Below are 21,066 nucleotides of genomic sequence, written 5' to 3' on the forward strand. Positions count from 1 at the left end.
AATAAAAAACCTGACAGGACTAATCAGCCCCAGAGGCTGGAAGTGGAGAAATAGGAAAATACCTGCGTTCACAACTGTGAACATAGCCTCGGTATCTTCTGCAGGGGTTATATGCAAATTCCCGCTTCACCACTACACAAGGACTGTAGAAAGCAGATGAAAATTTATGTCCTGTATGAAGCTACCAAAACACCTCCACAGCAAGCAGTTTGGGAAATGCATTTTTAATTATATATATACCTATATATCCATAAACTATAATTATCAATATGTTTCCCCCTTTTCCTCTGAATGACAGCAAGTTTTTAAAGGCCAGCATATTAGCAAAGTGCTACAGTGTGGAGCAGCCACATCTCCTGGACTAAAGATAAGCCCATGGAAAAGAAGTTTAAATTTTTCTCTTTTCATTATCACTTCATTATCTGTGCAGGAGTGGCACAGAAATCAGTTTCTCCAAGTGATTTACATTAATAGCCAGCTTGACAATGACAATCTCATCTGAAACCCTTTGGCTGTCTCGTGATTTCCAAAAATTAAAAGAACACTTGTAGCAATAAGTAATAGGGAAAAAAATGATAAGTGGAAAGGAAGGGTGAGTGAACTGGCCGTGCAGTTAAAGATCAGGTTGAAGAATTACCTGATCAAATACCACCATATAGATCACAACTTCCCCCATTTTAATCTCCCATCATTATTGTAATCCAAAATTTTTGGGAGTTTGTACTCTGTTAGCTTCTGGTACTGTACATATCCACATCTTCTGGGCTGGACTGGCCATGGTCCATGAGGCTGGGGTCTGGTTTAAACTTTGTTGCCTTCAACACATCTGTTAAGTATAAAAAAGGTGTTAGTGTGTGTATATGTTTGGCACTGTCTTCTCACTTAAGATCTTCAGGACAGTTCCTGGTTATTCATACCTGATCTCACACTTGGCGGTTTCGCTTCAGCTATCAAAGGAACAGAATCTGTCTGCGGAAGTGTCTTCTCTGCATGAAATTGAATTTGTGATGATTTCACCTTTTCTTCTGATTCAAGGGCTATCTTCCGAGCTTCTGAGACAATATGGTCTGTTCCTGGAACTGCTCCAAGTACTTGCTGCTGCTGAAATAATGACTAAATTGTAAAATTAGCCTGATATTGCCAAATCTAAATTTAGGCAGAACACTCCTTGTAACATAGGAAGTTTCCTTATCCTAGAGTCAAATCAACGATCCATCACCCAGTATTGCCTACACTAGCTTTCAGCAATCTGGTGCCCTCTGCTGCCCACTTCCCCAGCCCCAGCTCTGGTGCAAAGCATCTGGAAGACACCAGGCTGGCAAGTATTGCTCTACAAGGTTTCAGATAGGAGTCTTTTCCAGCCCTGGAGATGCCAGGGATTCAATTCTGGACCTTCTCAATGCAGAGACTGTGCTACAGTCTTTCCCCCACAGATTGGTGGCTTGTCTTTTGCTTAATATTGCTATGTAAAATGTCATGCACATGGATTGTTGTTGTTGTTTAGTCGTTTAGTCATGTCCGACTCTTCGTGACCCCATGGACCAGAGAACGCCAGGCACTTCTGTCTTCCACTGCCGCCCGCAGTTTGGTCAAACTCATGCTGGTAGCTTTGAGAACACCATCCAACCATCTCGTCCTCTGTCGTCCCCTTCTCCTTGTGCCCTCCATCTTTCCCAACATCAGGGTCTTTTCCAGGGAGTCTTCTCTTCTCATCAGGTGGCCAAAGTATTGGAGCCTCAGCTTCACGATCTGTCCTTCCAGTGAGCACTCAGGGCTGATTTCCTTCAGAATGGATCGGTTTGATCTTCTTGCAGTCCATGGGACTCTCAAGAGTCTCCTCCAGCACCATAATTCAAAAGCATCAATTCTTCGGCGATCAGCCTTCTTTATGGTCCAGCTTTCACTTCCATACATCACTACAATTTGTGCATTTAATTGCTTCAATTTCCTGCCCAGAGCCTCGTAGTCTCTTTTGATCTTCTGGAGGCTATTGCTTGCAGTGTCATTGGTTCCCACATGAACCAAGAGGAAGGGGTATTTGTCAGTGGGTTTTATGATTCTTTGCAGTCGTTCAGTGACATCTTGGATCTTAGCCCCAGGGAGACAGCACACTTCCCAAGACATCTTGTCAGACCCACAGATCACTGCTTCTGCTCCCCTCAGTAGGGAATCCCCTATCACCACTACACGCCTCCTCTTAGGTTTGGTCGGGGTTCTTCCGTGAGCTGTCCGTTCCAAGGTCACCTGCACATTCCCTGAGGACTGACTTTGCTGCTCGTCTTCATATACCTGATCGACTGTAATGAGGGAGAGATCCTCAAATGGAGTCTGCTCTTCACCTTCCATGCTAGGGGAGAGGACCGCAAAGCGATTGTGTATTTCTAAACAATCAGAGTGAACCCTGGGCCTCCTACTTCTTTGAGTCACGTTTCTCCATATATCTGGCTCCTGTGTTGGTGAACTAGCCTCCTTCTCAGGGGAGTCCCCTGTCTCCTCCTTGGTGGAGACGGTGTGCTCTGTTGCTTCCAAGAAGAGCTCCAGCTCTCTAATTCTTTCTTCCCCTTCTATTTGCCAGGAGGTGATGGGACCAGTGGCCATGATCTTCGTTTTTTTGATGTTGAGCTTCAGACCATATTTTGTGCTCTGCTCTTTCACCCTCAATAAAAGGTTCTTTAATTCCTCCTCACTTTCTGCCATCAAGGTTGTGTCATCTGCATATCTGAGGTTGTTGATATTTCTTCCAGCAATCTTAATTCCGGCTAGGGATTCATCCAGCTCAGCCTTTCGCATGATGAATTCTGCATATAAGTTAAATAAGCAGGGAGACAATATACAGCCTTGTCATACTCCTTTCCCAATTTTGAACCAATCAGTTGTTCCATATCCGGTTCTAACTGTAGCTTCTTGTCCTACATAGAGATTTCTCAGGAGACAGATGAGGTGATCAGGCACTCCCATTTCTTTAAGAACTTGCCATAGTTTGCTGTGGTTGACACAGTCAAAGGCTTTTGCATAGTCAATGAAGCAGAAGTAGATGTCTTTCTGGAACTCTCTAGCTTTCTCCATAATCCAGCGCATGTTTGCAATTTGGTCTCTGGTTCCTCTGCTTCTTCTAAATCCAGCTTGCACTTCTGGGAGTTCTCGGTCCACATACTGCTTGAGCCTTCCTTGTAGAATTTTAAGCATAACCTTGCTAGCGTGTGAAATAAGTGCAATTGTGCGGTAGTTGGAGCATTCTTTGGCACTGCCCTTCTTTGGGATTGGGATGTAGACTGATCTTCTCCAATCCTCTGGCCACTGCTGAATTTTCCAAACTTGCTGGCATATTGAGTGTAACACCTTAACAGCATCATCTTTTAAAATTTTAAATAGTTCAGCTGGAATACCATCACTTCCACTGGCCTCGTTATTTGCAGTGCTTTCTAAGGCCCATTTGACTTCACTCTCCAGGATGTCTGGCTCAAGGTCAGCAACCACACTACCTGGGGTGTACGAGCCATCCATATCTTTCTGGTATAATTCCTCTGTGTATTCTTGCCACCTCTTCTTGATGTCTTCTGCTTCTGTTAGGTCCTTACAACTTTTGTCCTTTATTATGGTAATCTTTGTATGAAATGTTCCTTTCATATCTCCAATTTTCTTGAACAGATCTCTGGTTCTTCCCATTCTGTTGTTTTCCTCTATTTCTTTGCATTGCTCGTTTAAGAAGGCCTTCTTGTCTCTCCTTGCTATTTTTTGGAAATCTGCATTCAATTTCCTGTATCTTACACTATCTCCCTCGCATTTTGCTTGCCTTCTCTCCCCCGCTATTTGTAAGGCCTCGTTGGACAGCCACTTTGCTTTCTTGCATTTCTTTTTCATTGGGATGGTTTTCGTTGCTGCCTCCTGTATAATGTTGCGAGCCTCCATCCATAGTTCTTCAGGCACTCTGTCCAGCAAATCTAAATCCTTAAACTTGTTCCTCACTTCCACTGTATATTCATAAGGGATTTGGTTTAGATTGTATCTTATCGGCCCAGTGGTTTTTCCTACTTTCTTCAGTTTAAGCTTGAATTTTGCTATAAGAAGCTGATGATCTGAGCCACAGTCAGCTCCAGGTCTTGTTTTTGCTGACTGTATAGAGCTTCTCCATCTTTGGCTGCAGAGAATATAATCAATCTGATTTCGATGCTGCCCATCTGGTGATGTCCATGTGTAGAGTCGTCTCTTGTGTTGTTGGAAAAGCGTGTTTCTGATGACCAGCTTGTTCTCTTGACAGAACTCTATTAGTCTTTGCCCTGCTTCGTTTTTATCTCCAAGGCCAAACTTGCCAGTTGTTCCTTTTATCTCTTGATTCCCTACTTTAGCATTCCAATCCCCTATAATGAGAAGAACATCCTTCTTTGGTGTCACTTCTATAAGGTCTTGTAAGTCTTCATAGAATTGGTCAATTTCAGTTTCTTCAGCACCAGTAGTTGGTGCATAAACTTGGATTACTGTGATGTTAAAAGGTCTGCCTTGGATTTGTATCCAGATCATTCTATCATTTTTGAGATTGCATCCCAGTACAGCTTTAGCCACTCTTTTGTTGACTATGAGGGCCACTCCATTTCTTTTACGGGTTTCTTGCAGCCAGTAGTAGATATGATAGTCATCCGAACTGAATTCACCCATTCCCGTCCATTTTAGTTCACTGATGCCCAGGATATCAATATTTATTCTTGCCATCTCATTTTTGACCACATCCAACTTACCCAGGTTCATGGTTCTTACATTCCAGGTTCCTATGCAATATTTTTCTTTACAGCATTGGACTTTCCTTTCGCTTGCACATGGATAGCAGTGCATAAATAAGAAAATAATAGCAAATTGGCTGAGGATCCTCCTTGCCTGACAAATGAATATGGCTGATAGTCATTGTGCCCATTAAAATACTTTCCATTGGTGTAATAGGGTCCATGTTTCATAACCCTGTCTTGTTTAACCATTATGTCTATGCTATAAATATTTCTAGTCACTACCTTCCATCCATTCATATGCCCATCGTTTATTTATTTTGGTTTACTTCATGTCTTATTTTTGTTTGACAGTGATCCATAATTTTATGTGGTCAATGTATAATTGCCACCAGATACTGTTTGATAACACTCTATATTTTGCAGAATTTTGTATAACTATTTTTAATTTAATAAAAATTATTTAAAAATACACACAAATAATAGCAAAAATATGTCTCTTAACATGTGCAGAGTATCTGTCAGTCTCCAAACCAGTCTACTATATATAGTATATAAAAATCTGTTGCACGTTTGGAAGTTCAAAGGCTGAAAAATAATGATGCTGGATATCTGCAACACTATTGTTTTTATGCATGTGTTTCAAACACAATGTAGATCAAAGAAAGATAACATGCCCATGCTGCTAAAGGGTAGATTTTGGAAAAGAACCTACCTGAGTATCTTTATCCTGGGTGAGTAGAACTTCCGTAGTGGACTTTTTGGTCCATAGCGATCCTATTGCTTCATAGGTTTTATGGCTTGCAGCATAGGCCTTTCCACCTATTACCTAGTTTAATATTAGAAATGTTATTGTACTGAACAACCAGTTTTAAAAATGTTGTAGCATAGGCAAGGCTAACAAGACTTCTCCAATGAACTGTGATTCAGCCAACAGTGAAAGAAAGAACGAACACAATCATAGATAGCAATCTATTAGTGCTTTTAAACTTTAAAGAATTTTCCAATTTAAAATGCTAAAGTGTGATGAACAAGTGGCAAGATTTTTAAACAATAAAAAGGAAAGCATTCATACACCATTTAGTAGAACTCACCTTTGCAATAATTACTGACTGAGCTGGATAGCAAACAGATATGCCCAATGTGCAGAGTCCAAAGGGATAGCAAATCTTCTTAAATCTAGATCCTGCAAAATCAATCAATCAACCATATAAGGCAGTGACCAGGAACCTGCAGCCCTGCAGATGCTACTGGATTACAGCTCTCATCAGTTCCAGCCAGCATGGCCAATGATGACAAGGTCCTATCCCAAAGATGACAGGTTGTGTAGCCCAGCAACATCTAGAGGGCCATTGGTTGCCCATCTCTGATTTAAGCAACATTAAGCAAAAACTATCATATTGAGAAGGCTAGGCTCCACACTGGCTTCCAATGTATAAGCAATATTTTTATATAGACAAGCATTCAGTCAAGTGAACTATCTTCAGCCTGTATCAACGCTGCCCATCTCTTCTGTTCTTAATGGGAATGAGGCTGCAAAAGTATCTGAATCTGGATACAGTTACAGACTACTAGGCATAAGGCTGTACTATGTGTTCCATTGCATGCATCCTCATGATTCTACTTGGATGTATTAAACTTACAGTGGGGTAGGTGCACAGGACAGCAAGCTTTGTAACCATCTGCATTAGGATCCACATTCCAATGTGGCAAGGAAGCAACACACACACACACACACACACACACATACACACACACACCTCCATTCACCAACCCCACCTCATCAACTGGCTTCCCCCAACATATGACTAACCCTCCCTCCCTTTGTATCTTACCCACCTGCTCCCTCTCCTTGCTCACCAGTTGCTAAACTGTTTTGTAAAGCACTCTCCTTCCTCTATTGAACCTGACTGCAAAAATGTTTAACCAGGGGTGGGGAGACCACAGGGCAGCTTGCTAACCCAGTATAAGACATAGGTGAAGGGCCTCCCTACCCCTCTGGTAAACCTTGCTACAAACACATTTAATGGAGGGGGATAGACATTTTGTGCCTCTCCCCATTCATTAAACAGCTTGCCTGGGCTGGCTCCTGTTCTGTTGATAGCATTCTTGTTGAAATACAACAGGTGCCCCACTATCTGCACTTTCTGCAAACAACTGGAGACTATTTTTTGTTTTAGGAGGTTTTCCCACAGTTGGATAAATGGGTCTTTGCCATAAGTGTGTATTTTGTACTCTCTTAGTTTTGTTTTAAATGTAATGGGGGAGATTATGTGTATGAGTTATAAACTGTTTTTTTCTGTTTTTAATGTGAATTGTTTTGACATGTTTGTACAGAAGGTGATTAATAAATTAATACTAATAATAATAACAGTAACTTATAAGCATGTAATCCCTTACCTTTTCTTGCAAGGACTAGCCCAGTCAGTCCTGAAACTGTAATCACACCAACTTTGGGAAGGAATTCTGGAGGTGGATTCTTCAGGTAAACATAGGCATCTTAAAAAAAAAAAAGCAAGATTTGCTAAGCCTGAATATTTTTTTCTAAGAATTAATAAAAATAATAATTTATTTGTAATTGGATGTAGAAATGATTACTTCATACAAATTCAGACTTTGTTAACTGTGCTGTATTTACAGTGGGGCAAAATATTTATAAGAAAATATAAAATATTTATACGAAAATCTGGAATGTCGCCTCATTTTAAGAAGGTTTGTAATTTGCATGGCCAAGAACAAAGAAATGAAAGATTTAATCTTTGCACATACTCACTCACCTTTTCCAAACTGTACAGATGATATTATCCCATTTTTGACAAAGAGATAAGCATCCTGCACAAACAAAGTAAAATATAATTTTCCCCATCTGATATTTATGCAACTGTCTTAAAAACTCCTAATCTTTATCAAACAATCACATTGACAAACAGTTGGAGACAAAACACTGGAAATTTTCCCACTTTGTAATTCAACTCTTTGAATTTAGTATAACTGATCAGCAAGTGGAACATGGAGGAGGTGGAAAAGAGGCAGATTTAAGTGCAATGTTCCTGAATCACTTAACAATGGGGTGGAGACCTGTGTCCAACTCCATCTAGAATGCTCAATGCTCAGGGATGATGGGAGCTGTAGTCCAGCAACATCAGCAATACTAACATCACGTCTTAGGCAGGGCAAGAGAAAAGCAAGTGTTGGATTGAGCCCATGACTTTCCCCAACAATCTAATAGCTGGTAATGACAAATTTTTCACAGCTATCACTTCTTTGGTGGTGGGGCAGGAGGAGACTCCTACTGTGCTGCTGCTTCTGTGGATTTGGAACCAGTATATATGATGCAAGTAGGGGGCAAATAGTGCCATATTTTATTAATGCCCTGTACCCAATGCTGCAAAATATTACTGTAGCAAGGGTTGCAAACTTTTTTGGATCCGTGGCCACATTTGTAAGTCTGATAAACTATCAATGACACACACCCCACAACCAAATACCCCCACAACCTTTTCTATTGGCTACAAAATAATACTTCAAGCCTAATTTCAGCAAGCAGAGGAGCAGGGAACCTCATGGGTTCCGGGGAAGGCCTTTGTGGGTGCCACATGGTGACTCTGCTATAGCATGTGCAGTGTACAATATATTCAATATGAAACTTTTGATCTCTTTATATAGGAAAGTTATTCAGCTAGAGAAAAACAAAAGGCAGCTTTATTAATTTACACTGTGGTACACATTGCATTACTAACAGCAACTCATTCAATGTCAGAGGGAGCAAGGCTGTGTAAAAATCACTCCCCCTCCCACATATACTCCAAACTGAATAATGGCTGGGATCCAAGAAGATATTTTAATTAGGTATGCCCAAGGCCTTATATGTGTGTGGAATTTTGAACATGTCCCCTTTGAAGAGCAGCCCCACACACCAGGTGCTTATGAAACTTCTGTTTTGGAAGAAGTCTGCCATACCTTTTTTTGGGGGGGGGTTGCTTTTTGTGAATCATACATCCAAACACACTTGGGCATGCAAAACTAGTCACATGGTGCTTTGGATCCAGGCCACAAATAATAAATAAACTTAGCCTTTCTGAACCATCTGCTGTTAAGATTCACATCCTATTATTTTATTGTGCATTAATTTCCCCATGTTGTCAGCTTTCTCAGTTCCCTGTTATCAGACAAACAGATGGGATATAAATACAAACAAAATAAAATACAAACACACATCCCCCTTGCCTTCCATCATAACTACTGATAGACAAACATAACAGGAAATCATTATTTCATTGCATTAATCCACTGGCATAGCACAAGCTACATTTATAAGGTGTTTGAGGTTTTCTGATTTAGCCCTTTTGATACATCATATTTTCTAGCACCACCAGAAGATGTAAACATTCTTATGCATCAGCACCAATTTATAGGTGGACATCTTATGTATTATATTTCTTTATTTAGGACAAGCTGCCTTCTACCTGGTGCTCAGGAATTCCAAGAAACCATAAAATCTTTTTTAAAAGGTTCAGTCCACAATCTTGATTTAAAATGGCATTCAACTGTATCCAAACATAAACAAAAAACTGCTCCTTGATCTTAGGAACTAGCGCACAAAACTTAGGTAAGATATCTTAAGAGGTATCCAAATGCATAGTGCAACTTTCTAAAATATGTAGTAGATCCTAACTCTGCACTCCTGTAGTCTCTGGGAGGACATCTTAGGGGCCAAAGTTTCATCAGACTGAAAAAAGAGAGAGGTCTGCTCTCAGGAAGGAAGATCCATAGTTGGAAGCCTTTTGCCTGTGGTTGCAGAAAGGTCTGCAGCTGGTTCCTCTCCAACCTCAGAGAGGCCAAAGAGGAAGCATTCTGATGGCATTTTGGGAATGTGTCAAGAAGGAGAATTTACATTTACTGCCCTCTCATTGATTTCAACAAGAGGCAAAATGTTTTGGAAAATTCCTCCCCAATGCTCTACCTTCATCTTCCCTTCAGTTTTCCCTCCCCTACCATCTGTTATTTATTTCAGCTGAAATAACATATTGCAGGAACGAATAAGGAATAGAGTTTGGGACATCACAGTGGGAAAGATATTGTGTGTTTCACAATGATACATTTCAGTTTATTTTGCACTGGTGTTTTGTGAGCAAAACTTGGCACTGAAAATTTATTTTGAATTTACACCACAAGAGGTCACTACACTCCAAGCTTTGAAACACAACAAAAATAAAGAGAAATTACTGACTGGTGGGCATAAAAAGGTTGGTCCAAATAACACAAAGCAAACCTAAAGCAGGAACATCATTCTTACTCCTAACCTTTCTTCTACCAAAAGGGCAACTTCCTAGGCAGAAGGTTTTTTAAGAGTGTTTGAATATGTTACTTCTCTTCTTAAGGGTTTGACTAAGAACTCTGAACTCAAAATGCACTGGAAATCCTGAAGTGAACTAATTCATAGAAATCTTATTCCATGCTGACTCCAATTTATCCAATTGCTCACTTATGGCAAGACATGTATGAGAATTCTTGATCTATTAAATTAAGTAATATTCTTACCTTGCACCCATTGACATAGTAACTTGTTGTGTTTCTTACTGATGAAATCCTACTTTGCAAGCGGCCAGGCTTTTCATCAATGTATCTTGAATTAAGAGGTGGTGCATTATAAATAGGAAGCTGGAAGGAAATGGGGGGATAGGAGTTATAACAAAGCTTGTCTTGGGAAAACCATGAAAAGGGAGGGGCAATCCACATACTTGGAATGGGATTATTTTATCCATGGCCTCAATCCAGCAAAATTTGCCTGTGTAGTACAAGACTTGCATGAATAGAAGAGTTGTTCTACATCCACAACTACTTTGGATACTAACATCTACTGGATAAAAGGTTAGATCCAAAGACTTCTGTGTGTAAGTAGGCATGTATGGTCATTAAGTGCCAGTAAGTTGACCCCGACATTTTGCCATGGATATGGATGATCAGGGAAATGACACACACACAGGGATCTGAGCTTGTCATCTAATGCAGTGGATTCTACTTTCAGAGAATTCCTTCCATTTCAACATGGCTGTTGAAGTCCCCAGCACATCTAGGAACATAGAAAGTGGTCCATCTAGCTCGGTATTGTCTACATTGACTGGAAATGGGCCTTTAGAGTTTCAGATAGGGTCTCTCCCAGCCCTACTTGGAAATGATGGGGACTGAACCTGGGACCTTTTGCATGCAAAGCAGATGCTCTGTCACTGAGCTATAGCCATCTCTACCACATAATACCTGTACGCAGCACAGGGTTCAGGGTTGTGTTCTGGGGTACTATGATCAGCTGAGCTAGCACCTAACTTGAATGAACCAAGAGTTGTCTTTCAAATGCATCCAAAACCCCACTGCATCTGCAGGAGAAATTGGTAGTGGCAGACAAGCAGTTTTTCAGTGAAGCTTGCCAGCCATTACCAACTTTCTCATTGACGAACCTAAAGATCCCTCAGAACACAGTTTGAGAACCACTGGTCTACTGCGGGTGTAGCCAGTGTGGTCCTCCCCCCCCCCCCGATATTGTCAGATGCCAACTCCCATCAGCCCCAGCCAGCATGGCCAGTGGCTGTGAAGCAAGTTTTAGTCCAACAATACCTGGAAGGCACCATATTGGATACCCTTGGCCTAGTGCTATCTCCATCACCCTTGAGCAGTGCAAATGGTGGTGCAGATTACCGCCAGCTTCATGGTGCAGCTGGGAAGGCTCACTCTTGTATGAACACTTCCGAGTCGCACAGAACACCTTGTCCAATGTGACTACTGTGCTTTGGACCATATGTCAGCAGCAGTTGTCCTAAGTTTTAAGCCTCCAAGTGGGGTGGAAATTAAGAACATAATCTTCTTTAGCCCTACACAAAGAATATGTAGAGTAGGGAGCTGGAGCACAGTAACAGGCCCTCATGCTGGTCTCTATGCACTCTGTGTACCTAACGTACAGAGTGCAGGAGACATTAGAGTGTATATATGTAGGCTCTGTACACAAGATATGATGAATGTGTTGGAAGTCAAGAGATCGTAGTGGAGCTTGTTGCTGCAGTATACTGCCCTCTTCTTAAGTTCATCATACCTAGATTGATAACAATCAAGCATAAATAAAGCAAAGATGAAAGCAAACCAAATCTCTTCCCCCCCCAACCCCCCCCTGTGCATTAATACAAAAGCCACAGTAAATTTAAGTACAAATGTGATTCAGTCTTCCAAGTGGGACTTGCAACAAAATGTTGCGCTGTGGAGTGCTGCTGTTCAATATTACAGCTGCTGCACTGCATAGCCTCTGCCCCTGGTGTTCCATACCCTCCCTATCACTTAGCATTCTGTAGACACCGAGCACACACTCAGTCCTTATTGGGCTCTCCCTCTCCCAGGTTTTTTAAAAATGCAAACCTTTGGGCTCTCCAAAATTTGAGGGTATCCCCTTCTTGTGTGAGCAGTACTACCTTGGCTACATAAGAAACAGTTCTCAGCAAATGAACATTGAAACTATAGAAGGAATGCTTCTCTTCAGCTTTAAATTATATTATGTATTATATCACATATTTGCATTAGCTTATCTTTTCAGTCCTCCATTTTTGGACCATCTGCAATGGTAAGTGATGCAGCATCGAGAATCATCATCATCACAACATTATTATTATTATTATTATTATTATTATTATTATTATTATTTTACTATATCACTTGTTGCATTCTATTATATAGTTCTGTTTCCTGTGAAACAAAATTCAGAAGAAAGCCTTCACTGCACCTAGGTGCTTCTGCTCGTTCAATTTTTAAAGAGGTCATACAAATCCTACCTGATGTGCCTTCATGCGACGAGATTCTGGTTCCTCTTCAGATGCAGCATGTACAATAGATGCACCTGCCAAGGCTGTAGGAAAAGCCACCCATTTTGCTATCTGGGGGTGGGGGCGGGGTAGAGGCCAAAAGAAAGCAAGAAAGAAGCTTAATCGCTGAATAGCAAATAAATGAATGAATGAATAAATGCACATGTTCATCAATATTCAGACCAAGTTCAACAACAATATCCATTAACCAGCTAAGTCTGCTAAAGGGTATAGGCAAAATAAATTATTGTTTTTCATACATCTGATATAGGAAAATACAGAATTAAAAAAAAATGTATACAAAAGCATTTTAAGAAACATAAACATTCTCACTGCAAGGGGGGGCGGTAGGTGTAGAAAAGGTTTCCAAATTGCAAATGTTCAGGTTGTTCAAACTAATCATTTTTGGGTACCAAGGAAGTTGCTTACTATAATTTATTGAACTGTTTCCTTAAAATACGCTTTTCAGGAATATTACTTGTGATGTGGTCCTAAGCTTCTTGGTGCAGGGACTCACATTTTAAAAAATATTTGTCACTGTGAAGCACCATGTGTACACTGAAGATGCATTATGCATGGTCTGCTGCAATAAAGTGCTGGTAAAATGCAGGATCACTGTAGAAATCCTTAGAATTAAAAAATACCTAAAATATCTCCCAAGATGAAGGAAGGGACACAGCTCAGTGGGAGAGCATCTGTCTTGTATGCAGATGGTCACAGGTTCAATCCCTGATGTCTTAAAGACAGGGCTGAGAAAGAAAGCCTAGAGAACCACTGCAATCAGTGTAGACAATGCTGAACTAGATGGACCCCCAAGGCCTCACTCAATATCAGACAGCTTCCTATGTTCATATTTTAACAACATTTAGTGGGAGCAAAACTGCCTTAAAGGTATAGGCAGGAATGAGGACGCTACACAGAAGTCTGCTCTCTAATGCTCAAATGGCGTTTACAGAATCTAGCAAGAACGTTTTAAAATATATATTCATTAAAAAGGTCAAAGTTTTGAGACCTCAAGAAGACAAAAAAAAAAAAAACATGGAAAAGAGTGGAAGAGCATTGCTCAATTAGACCAACAATCTGTGAAGCCTGATCACAGAAATGTAGAGTTGGAAGGGACCACAAGGATCATCTAGCCTAGTCCATGGATAGGCAAACTAAGGCACGGGGGCCTGATCCGGCCCAATCACCTTCTAAATCTGGCCTGTGGACGGTCCGGGAATGAGCAGACGGTCCGGGAATGAGTAGAATGTGTCCTTTTATTTAAAATGCATCTCTGGGTTATTTGTGGGGCCTGCCTGGTGTTTTTACATGAGTAGAATGTGTGCTTTTATTTAAAATGCATCTCTGGGTTATTTGTGGGGCATAGGAATTCGTTCATTTTTCCCCTTCAAATATAGTCCGTCCCCCCACAAGGTCTGAGGAACAGTGGACTGCTGAAAAAGTTTGCTGACCCCTGATTTAGTCCAACCCCCTGCAATGCAGGAATATTTTGCCCAGTGTGGGGCCTGAACCCATGACCCTGCGATTAAGAGTCTTATGCTCTACCAACTGCTTCCAGAGAGTTAAGCAGCTGGGCAAGAAAACAGGAACTTTCATCCAGTGTTGCTCTGCAATAGTACTTAAAGGAACACCCCTGACCATTAGGTCCAGTCATGGCCAACTCTGGGGTTGCAGCGCTCATCTTGCTTTACTGGACGAGGGAGCCGGCGTACAGCTTCCGGGTCATGTGGCCAGCATGACTAAGCCACTTCTGGCGAACCAGAGCAGCGCACAGAAACGCCGTTTACCTTCCCGCCAGAGCGGTACCTATTTTTCTACTTGCACTTTGACGTGCTTTCGAATTGCTAGGTTGGCAGGAGGAGGGACCGAGCAACGGGAGCTCACCCGCTCACAGGGATTCAAGCTGCTGACCTTCTGATCGGCAAGTCCTAGGCTCTGTGGTTTAACCCACAGCACCACCCATCCCTCTAATAGTACTTACTGCTACTCAATATATACTGAATGGAAATGATAGCCTATGAAATTGTCATTGGAAAGCCTTCTAAGCCAACAGCCACCACATTTTATTGTGGCAGTGAATTCTACAAATTAATATGCGCACACACCATAACGCACATGGCTTAACACAAAGAATCCTGGGAACTGTAGTTTACTTCTCAGAGCTGCAATTACTAGCACACTTAATAAACTAGTCTCTAGGATTCTTTCAGGGAAGTTATGTACTTTAAATGGATAGTATGTATGCAGCTTGTGTCAGTTACCTTCTCTCTGCAATATGCTATCCATTCCCTATTATGTTGCATCTCTGGAAACTACTTCCTCCAAGTGCTGCATCTCCTCTTCCCCTCTAATAATCAATTTCATTCCTACCAGGAAATGTCTTATGCTCTCACCTCTTTAAGGATAAAATGCCAATGGAGGTGAATTAGCATAACAAACCATTTTTACTGCATTTTTTATCATGCGTTAATGCTTAATAAGCCCCATAGTCAAGTTACAACTTAAGGAAGCTGTACTGGATTTTAATGAAGGTTTTATTACTGTGTTGTATTTATTAATTCCCACACTAGCCCAGTTCAGACATCATCGCAAACCACTGCTAATGACTTACCAATAATGTTGATATCACATGCACTTTCATTTTTTCCGTGTGTGATCAACAAGCCAAAATCTCTGACTTAGTGTTATGCATGAACTGAGAATTGTGGTTTGTTTCACTCAAACCATAATTGGCAAGGCAGCAACCGATACCTGGCTTCATGATGAAATTTGTTTGTCAAATCATTAACCATAGTTTACAGTGATATGCAAATACAGCCATTGAGGAATGGAGCCAATAGTTGAATCTAAGGACACCAAGTTTAACTAATTTGTGGATTAAAGTCTCCTCCCAACAGAATGCATTTCTGGCGATCTTTTCCACATATCAACATTATTATTTATTTGATTTCTCCATGTTGAGGCCCAGGTGGGCTACAACAATTTAAAAATAAAATATTAAAAAGGACTGAAACATGAGATGATAAGAGTTGTAGTCCGGCAACATCTGGAGGGACAAATGCTCCTCATTTGGGATGTAAAGTATCAAGCTAGCTACAGCAGAAAAAGAAACAGACAATGAAGCAAACTGACCGTGTTGCAGGAATAGACAGAGGGGCGGACAAATGAAGCACAGGGGGGGGAAAGAAAAATACAAAAATTAGATATTTGATGGAAAAGCACAAAAGAAAATGGCATTCTGAAATTATACCAGGACTGTCAACTGTGTGATTTTTTTTTTTTAAGCATGCAGAAAAGGGGGGAGTATTGCCCATCCCCTAAGAGCAATTAACTCACACTTTGAAGTCACTGAACATTAATGAGCAGGAGCATAGAAAGAGTATTAGGAAGAATACAGCAGAATGAAATGATTAACTCAGGAGAAGGCGCATGTGTGATAAATGTGGTAAACGTTCAGAATCTGACTTATAAAGTGATAAAATGCTCTCAGCCAAATTTTATCTAGTCATTTAAATATCAAGTGTGATAAAAATGTATCCTTGTATCCAGAATTGGCCTGCAAGATAGGAGATTTCTCTGCTCTTTTGATGTTAAGGTGCATAAGAGTGGCTGCAACTCGAATATGTAATTTATAGCTAGAGGAAATAAGTTCACATTTTATGTTTCTTGGGAGAGCCGAATAATGAAGTAAGTACTTAAGGGATGAAGGACAGAAAGCATGTGAAAGGACTCTCTGCCCAGATACCCACTCTGCAACTTAACTTGTATCTTCCAAAGCCACAAGTATGAAAGAGTTGTGGAAGGATAAAGGCCACATCTGCATCACATGTTTAAAACACTATGATGCCACTTGAACAGCCATGGCTTCCCCCAAAGAATTGCAGGAACTGTAGTTTGCTATGGGTGCTGAGAATCATTAGGAAACCCCTATTCTCCTCACAGGGTGACAATGCCCAGAGCAGTTTAAAATCAATCCCTCTTCCCAGGGAACTCTGGAAACTGAAGCTCTGGGAGAGGAATAGATGTTTCACACACTGCCATTTCCTCAGGTGGCTGTAGAATAAAAAATAGTTATGCTCTTGTGCACTGTTGTGTCAAAATTGCTCAAATGTCTATTTTGTCACATGACAAACATGTTTGGAAACAGCAGCACTCAGTGGGCAGACTGTGTGGGAGTGTTTTGGTTTTTTTTAATTCAAACTGTTAAACAAAGCTGTATGTATTATAACACACATTCCACTCTACTTAAAGGGCTAGGAACTGTGCTGTGACTTTTGGAATTAGCTCAATTCTTGAATGACACTAATTGCTCTGCTTTGGAAGGTCTACTGAAGTCAACTGTGCAACGACTAACAAAATGATACTGTAGATCACTTCACTGCCCAGTAATTATTTTGAATCAGTTTATTGAAAAGAAAGATTTATTCAGAAAAGAACTATTAAAATGGCAAGGCTCAGCCAGATCCTGCCTCAGGGGATGACTTTGTTTTAGCTGCATTTCGGAGGGCTCAAACTGGAGCAACATTTAACTACAGGGTGGCTAGCATTTTTATTTTTTTTTTGCTTGAGGAGCTCACTGAAGTTTTGTCAACCCTCTGAGGGCAGCATGCCATCTATGGGCTTGGCCTAAATGGCCAATACACATACCACATACAGTGGTACCTCGGGTTAAGAACTTAATTCGTTCTGGAGGTCCGTTCTTAACCTGAAACTGTTCTTAACCTGAAGCACTACTTTAGCTAATGGGGTGTCCCACTGCCGATGTGCGATTTTTGTTCTCATCCTGAAGCAAAGTTCTTAATCTGAGGTACTATTTCTGGGTTAGCAGAGTCTGTAACCTGAAGTGTCTGTAACCCGAGGTACCACTGTACAGTGGTACCTTGGGTTACATACGCTTCAGGTTACATACGCTTCAGGTTACAGACTCTGCTAACCCAGAAATAATGCTTCAGGTTAAGAACTTTGCTTCAGGATGAGAACAGAAATTGTGTTTTGGCGGCACGGCAGCAGCAGAAGGCCCCGAGGTACCACAGTATACACAAAGGGAGGCTCACACATTCATTCACTCACACAGGCAGATAGCATTGCCCCACACAGCTCTTCCGCTGATTAGCAGTGGAGCAGGAGAGCTTTGCTTCCATCGCTGGGCTGTGAGGAGAGGTCCCATGAAGTGTGCTGGGGATTGAAAACCCTCACTTACCTTGCAAAGAGAGCCTCTTCTCCCCCTGGGGTGGTACCACTGAAATAATGTTTCAGGGCTCGGGAAACAGGAAGAAGTACACCTTCCTGTTCCCTGAACACTATAACCTTCATGCCCCACACTATTTTTATTTCAGAGCTTTCCCAACTTTTCATGTTAGTGACACATTTTTTAGACATGCATCATTTTGAAACACAGTAATTCAGTTTTAATAGCAAACCAGAGGTTAAACTAACCCTTTTCCAGCCCCGGCAGGAGAGCGAGCTGCCTTCGCATGACACACCTACACACTGCAGCTGATACATGAACATGTCGCGACACACAGTTTGGAAAGCTCTGATTTATTTGCTTAACAAAATTTTCATACCACTTAACTGTAAGCAAAACCTTTACAAATAATATAAAATATACATTAAAATTGTCAATAAAAATAATTGTTAAAAGGTTTATAAAAATGCAAAATGAGTAAGAGCAAGTTTGACTAAACAAAAAGTTTTTTGTAGGCACCAAAAAGTGTTCAATGAAAGTGCCTGCCTGCTGTCAATGGGCAGGGAGCCCCAGAATGTGAGGAGCTGCCACTCAAAGATCAGTTCCTTACAAGTGCATTATGTGGCGCTCGAGAGACAAGAGGTGCCTTTGCAAGGTATGCTGAACCAGAGGCACACATTTTTTGGAAAGCTGGCAGCCCTTCCAGTCCCACAGAGGAAACTCCACAGCACTACAGTGGAAATTACATTAAGATTATTATTTTTCATCTTAAATTGCAAAATCGCTGGGGATCTTGGAGGACATACCCACTTACCCATCCTTTTGGGGAAGAATAGATCCAGTCTGCATGCTGCAACTTAGCCACTCTTGCTACATGCTAATAGCAAACTCATTTTTTGATTGTGGATCCCATATAGCAAAAAATGACACCATCCAAACACAAGAGGGCTTATAGAAGTACAAACAACTTTTAGGTTGTTTGTACTTTTAGGTTTGGGTGTAATCTTAAGATGTTTTAAGGTGCATACAATATCATAAATGTGATGAAAACATTTAACTTTTAGCATGATCCCCAATAATTTAAGACCTGGGTTTGAAGATTTTTTCTCTATTTGAAAAGTCTGATCACAGATCATCACTCAATTTCGAGATTTGTATCTGTTATTCAGCAGTTATTCAGAAGAAGATGATGGAGATGGAACCACACACGTTCAGATACTTTCCTCATCTTAACAACTAGTCTTTAATGTCCAGCAGTTCTAAGAATTGCTACACATTTTCCCACTAGGGAGGAGAAGGAAAGCGACAGAACAGAGTGGACACAGGAGGCAGCACTCTGCACCTGCTCAGACACTCTTTCGTTTTCAGGACTATGCCTGAAACTCAACAGCAGCTTTATAAGAACCTGAGAGCACTTAAGATTTCCTCGCTGAAGCTGCAGCAGTAGGAAAGAAGCAGAGTTGGGACTTTTCTTTTTCAGAGTTGGGACTTTTTAAGAGCAAAGGCAGGCAGAATGGGATCTGCTTTGCTTGCTAGAGCCAATAAATCCACCAGCCAGAGCCAGATGCAAGAGAGATCGAATAAGAGAATTCCGAGCCCAGAAAATATATATATATATTTAGTGTCATAACTGAATACGAGTTCCACACAGTTCATGGATCCATTCCTGGTTACCCAAAGTCCTATTCATTTCAGCTGTGCCAAAGTGGGGAGTACAGTGGTATCTTGGGTTACAGACGCTTCAGGTTATGTGTTTTCAGGTTGCGGACCGCGGGAAACCCGGAAGTACTGGAAAGGGTTACTTCAGGGTTTCGCCGCTTGTGCAGAAGCGCTAAATTGCACTTCGTGCAAGCACAGAAATGTCGAGTCGCATCACGCACGTGCGCAGACGTGGCGCTGCAGGTTACGAACGCTGCAGGTTGCGGACGTGCCTCCGTCACGGATTACATCCGCAACCCGAGGTTCCACTGTAGTGGGATGTAGTTTTGTGACTGTTACTGTTAAACAACCAAAAGAAAACATAGTAATAATATAACAATAACAATGCATTGCCAAGCCACACCTAGTTCCACTAGCTGAGCAGCATGGTGGTTGCAGCCTTTCCCAACCTGGAGGTGTCCAGAGGCTTTGGACTACAATTCCCATCAGCCCTAGGCCACCCAGGTGTGGAAAAGCTGGGTGTCAGACCAGCCCCTAGGAGACCAGGGTCCTCACTGGGCCGAGTATTGTCTCTTAAGAGCCTGAGCAATCTCACAGGGTTGTTTGTGGACATTCAAATGAGATGGGGGGGGGGAGGCAGAGGGAGGGGGAGAAAGAAATCGTGTCCACTACCTTGAGGCTACCTGGAGAGCGGGGGGAAAGCTGGGCCATACGTGCTATGAGGCATGGAAGCGGGGGCGCTCTGCACATGCTCAGGCGCCCCTCGCATCTCCACGACCGCATTCAAGAAAGTTAAGGCGTCCTTTAAACGAAGGGAAAAGCTCACGCTGTATGCCATCTGTGCCCTTTAAGCGCTGCCCACTCAAAAGGAGGGCGCCTCACGAAGACTTTCCTGGGAGGGGAGGCAGGGCAGAGGAGGAGGCAGAAGGTAGGATGATAAACACGAGGGGAACCACTCACCTTAGCCGCCATTTTGGCTCCTCCTACTCGAAGGAGGCGACCAGCCGAGCGCTCGCGACCAACGGCGCCAACGGTCAGAGACGTCAAAAAACAGCGTGGGCAGGACTAAACAGGAGAGCGCCGCGGGATTGGCGGAGAGGAGAAAATGACGCGTGCTTTCCCCTCCCGCTCCCGGTGTCGTTGGTATTTGCTGAAGGGAGACGTTAAGATTTTGGTTGTCCACCAGCCGCAAATGTTTCTTTTTGTACAAAGAGGGGCGTCGGGATGCTGCTGCTGCTGCTGCTGCTGCTGCTGCTGAGGCGGGGAGGAATAGGGCGCTGCCTAACACAGCGTCAATACTAACGGTCCCCTCAAGCTCAGTATTGGAGGGTTATTATTTTACACACACCCCCGCTCTTTTCCCGGGTTTCAGCTATGGAACTTCTTACATTTGTTTGTTTTATTTCTTAAATTTTTTATACACCGCTTGATTGTAAAGACAAACAAACAAAAATAACAGGGATTGACGGGGCCAGGAACAATATACTGTATAGTCCAGTTACAGATAGGTAGCCGTGTTGGTCTGCCATAGTCAAAACAAAAATTTTTTTTCCTTCCAGTAGCACCTTAAAGACCAACTAAGTTAGTTCTTGGTATGAGCTTTCGTGTATCTGAAGAAGTGTGCATGCACACGAAAGCTCATACCAAGAACTAACTTTGT

General features: G+C 41.9%; 1 protein-coding gene across 3 annotated transcripts; it reads right to left on the minus strand.

Annotated features, from left to right (window-relative positions):
- Nucleotides 1–208: 208 nt before the first annotated feature.
- On the minus strand, nucleotides 209–20,477 carry APOOL (apolipoprotein O like). 3 transcript variants are annotated; one of them, XM_083596119.1, is made up of 9 exons: nucleotides 20,367–20,477; nucleotides 12,527–12,628; nucleotides 10,257–10,376; nucleotides 7,493–7,547; nucleotides 7,116–7,214; nucleotides 5,810–5,901; nucleotides 5,431–5,544; nucleotides 918–1,095; nucleotides 209–826 (listed from the first exon to the last, which is right to left on the minus strand). In XM_083596119.1, exons 1-9 carry the CDS (start codon nucleotides 20,376–20,378, stop codon nucleotides 729–731), a joined length of 870 nt encoding a protein of 289 aa, XP_083452245.1. In that variant the 5' UTR covers nucleotides 20,379–20,477; the 3' UTR covers nucleotides 209–728. The 3 variants fall into 3 exon arrangements, with proteins under 3 accessions (XP_083452245.1, XP_083452243.1, XP_083452244.1); XM_083596117.1 differs by having other exon boundaries at nucleotides 918–1,098; nucleotides 20,367–20,476; XM_083596118.1 differs by lacking the exon at nucleotides 20,367–20,477 and adding an exon at nucleotides 20,233–20,347 and having other exon boundaries at nucleotides 918–1,098.
- Nucleotides 20,478–21,066: the final 589 nt, after the last annotated feature.

This window comes from Podarcis filfolensis (genome assembly GCF_964270895.1).
Source record: "Podarcis filfolensis genome assembly, chromosome: Z".
Classification (NCBI taxonomy): domain Eukaryota; kingdom Metazoa; phylum Chordata; class Lepidosauria; order Squamata; family Lacertidae; genus Podarcis; species Podarcis filfolensis.

Excerpts from the sequence above, each read along its gene's own strand:
- APOOL (XM_083596117.1), bottom strand. Across the intron at positions 7,548-10,256 it reads ACTATGTCAATGGGTGCAAG|GATGCTTATCTCTTTGTCAA; the intron begins GTAAGAATATTA and ends TTGTTTGTGCAG. Across the intron at positions 7,215-7,492 it reads ATCTGTACAGTTTGGAAAAG|ATGCCTATGTTTACCTGAAG; the intron begins GTGAGTGAGTAT and ends TTTTTTTTTAAG.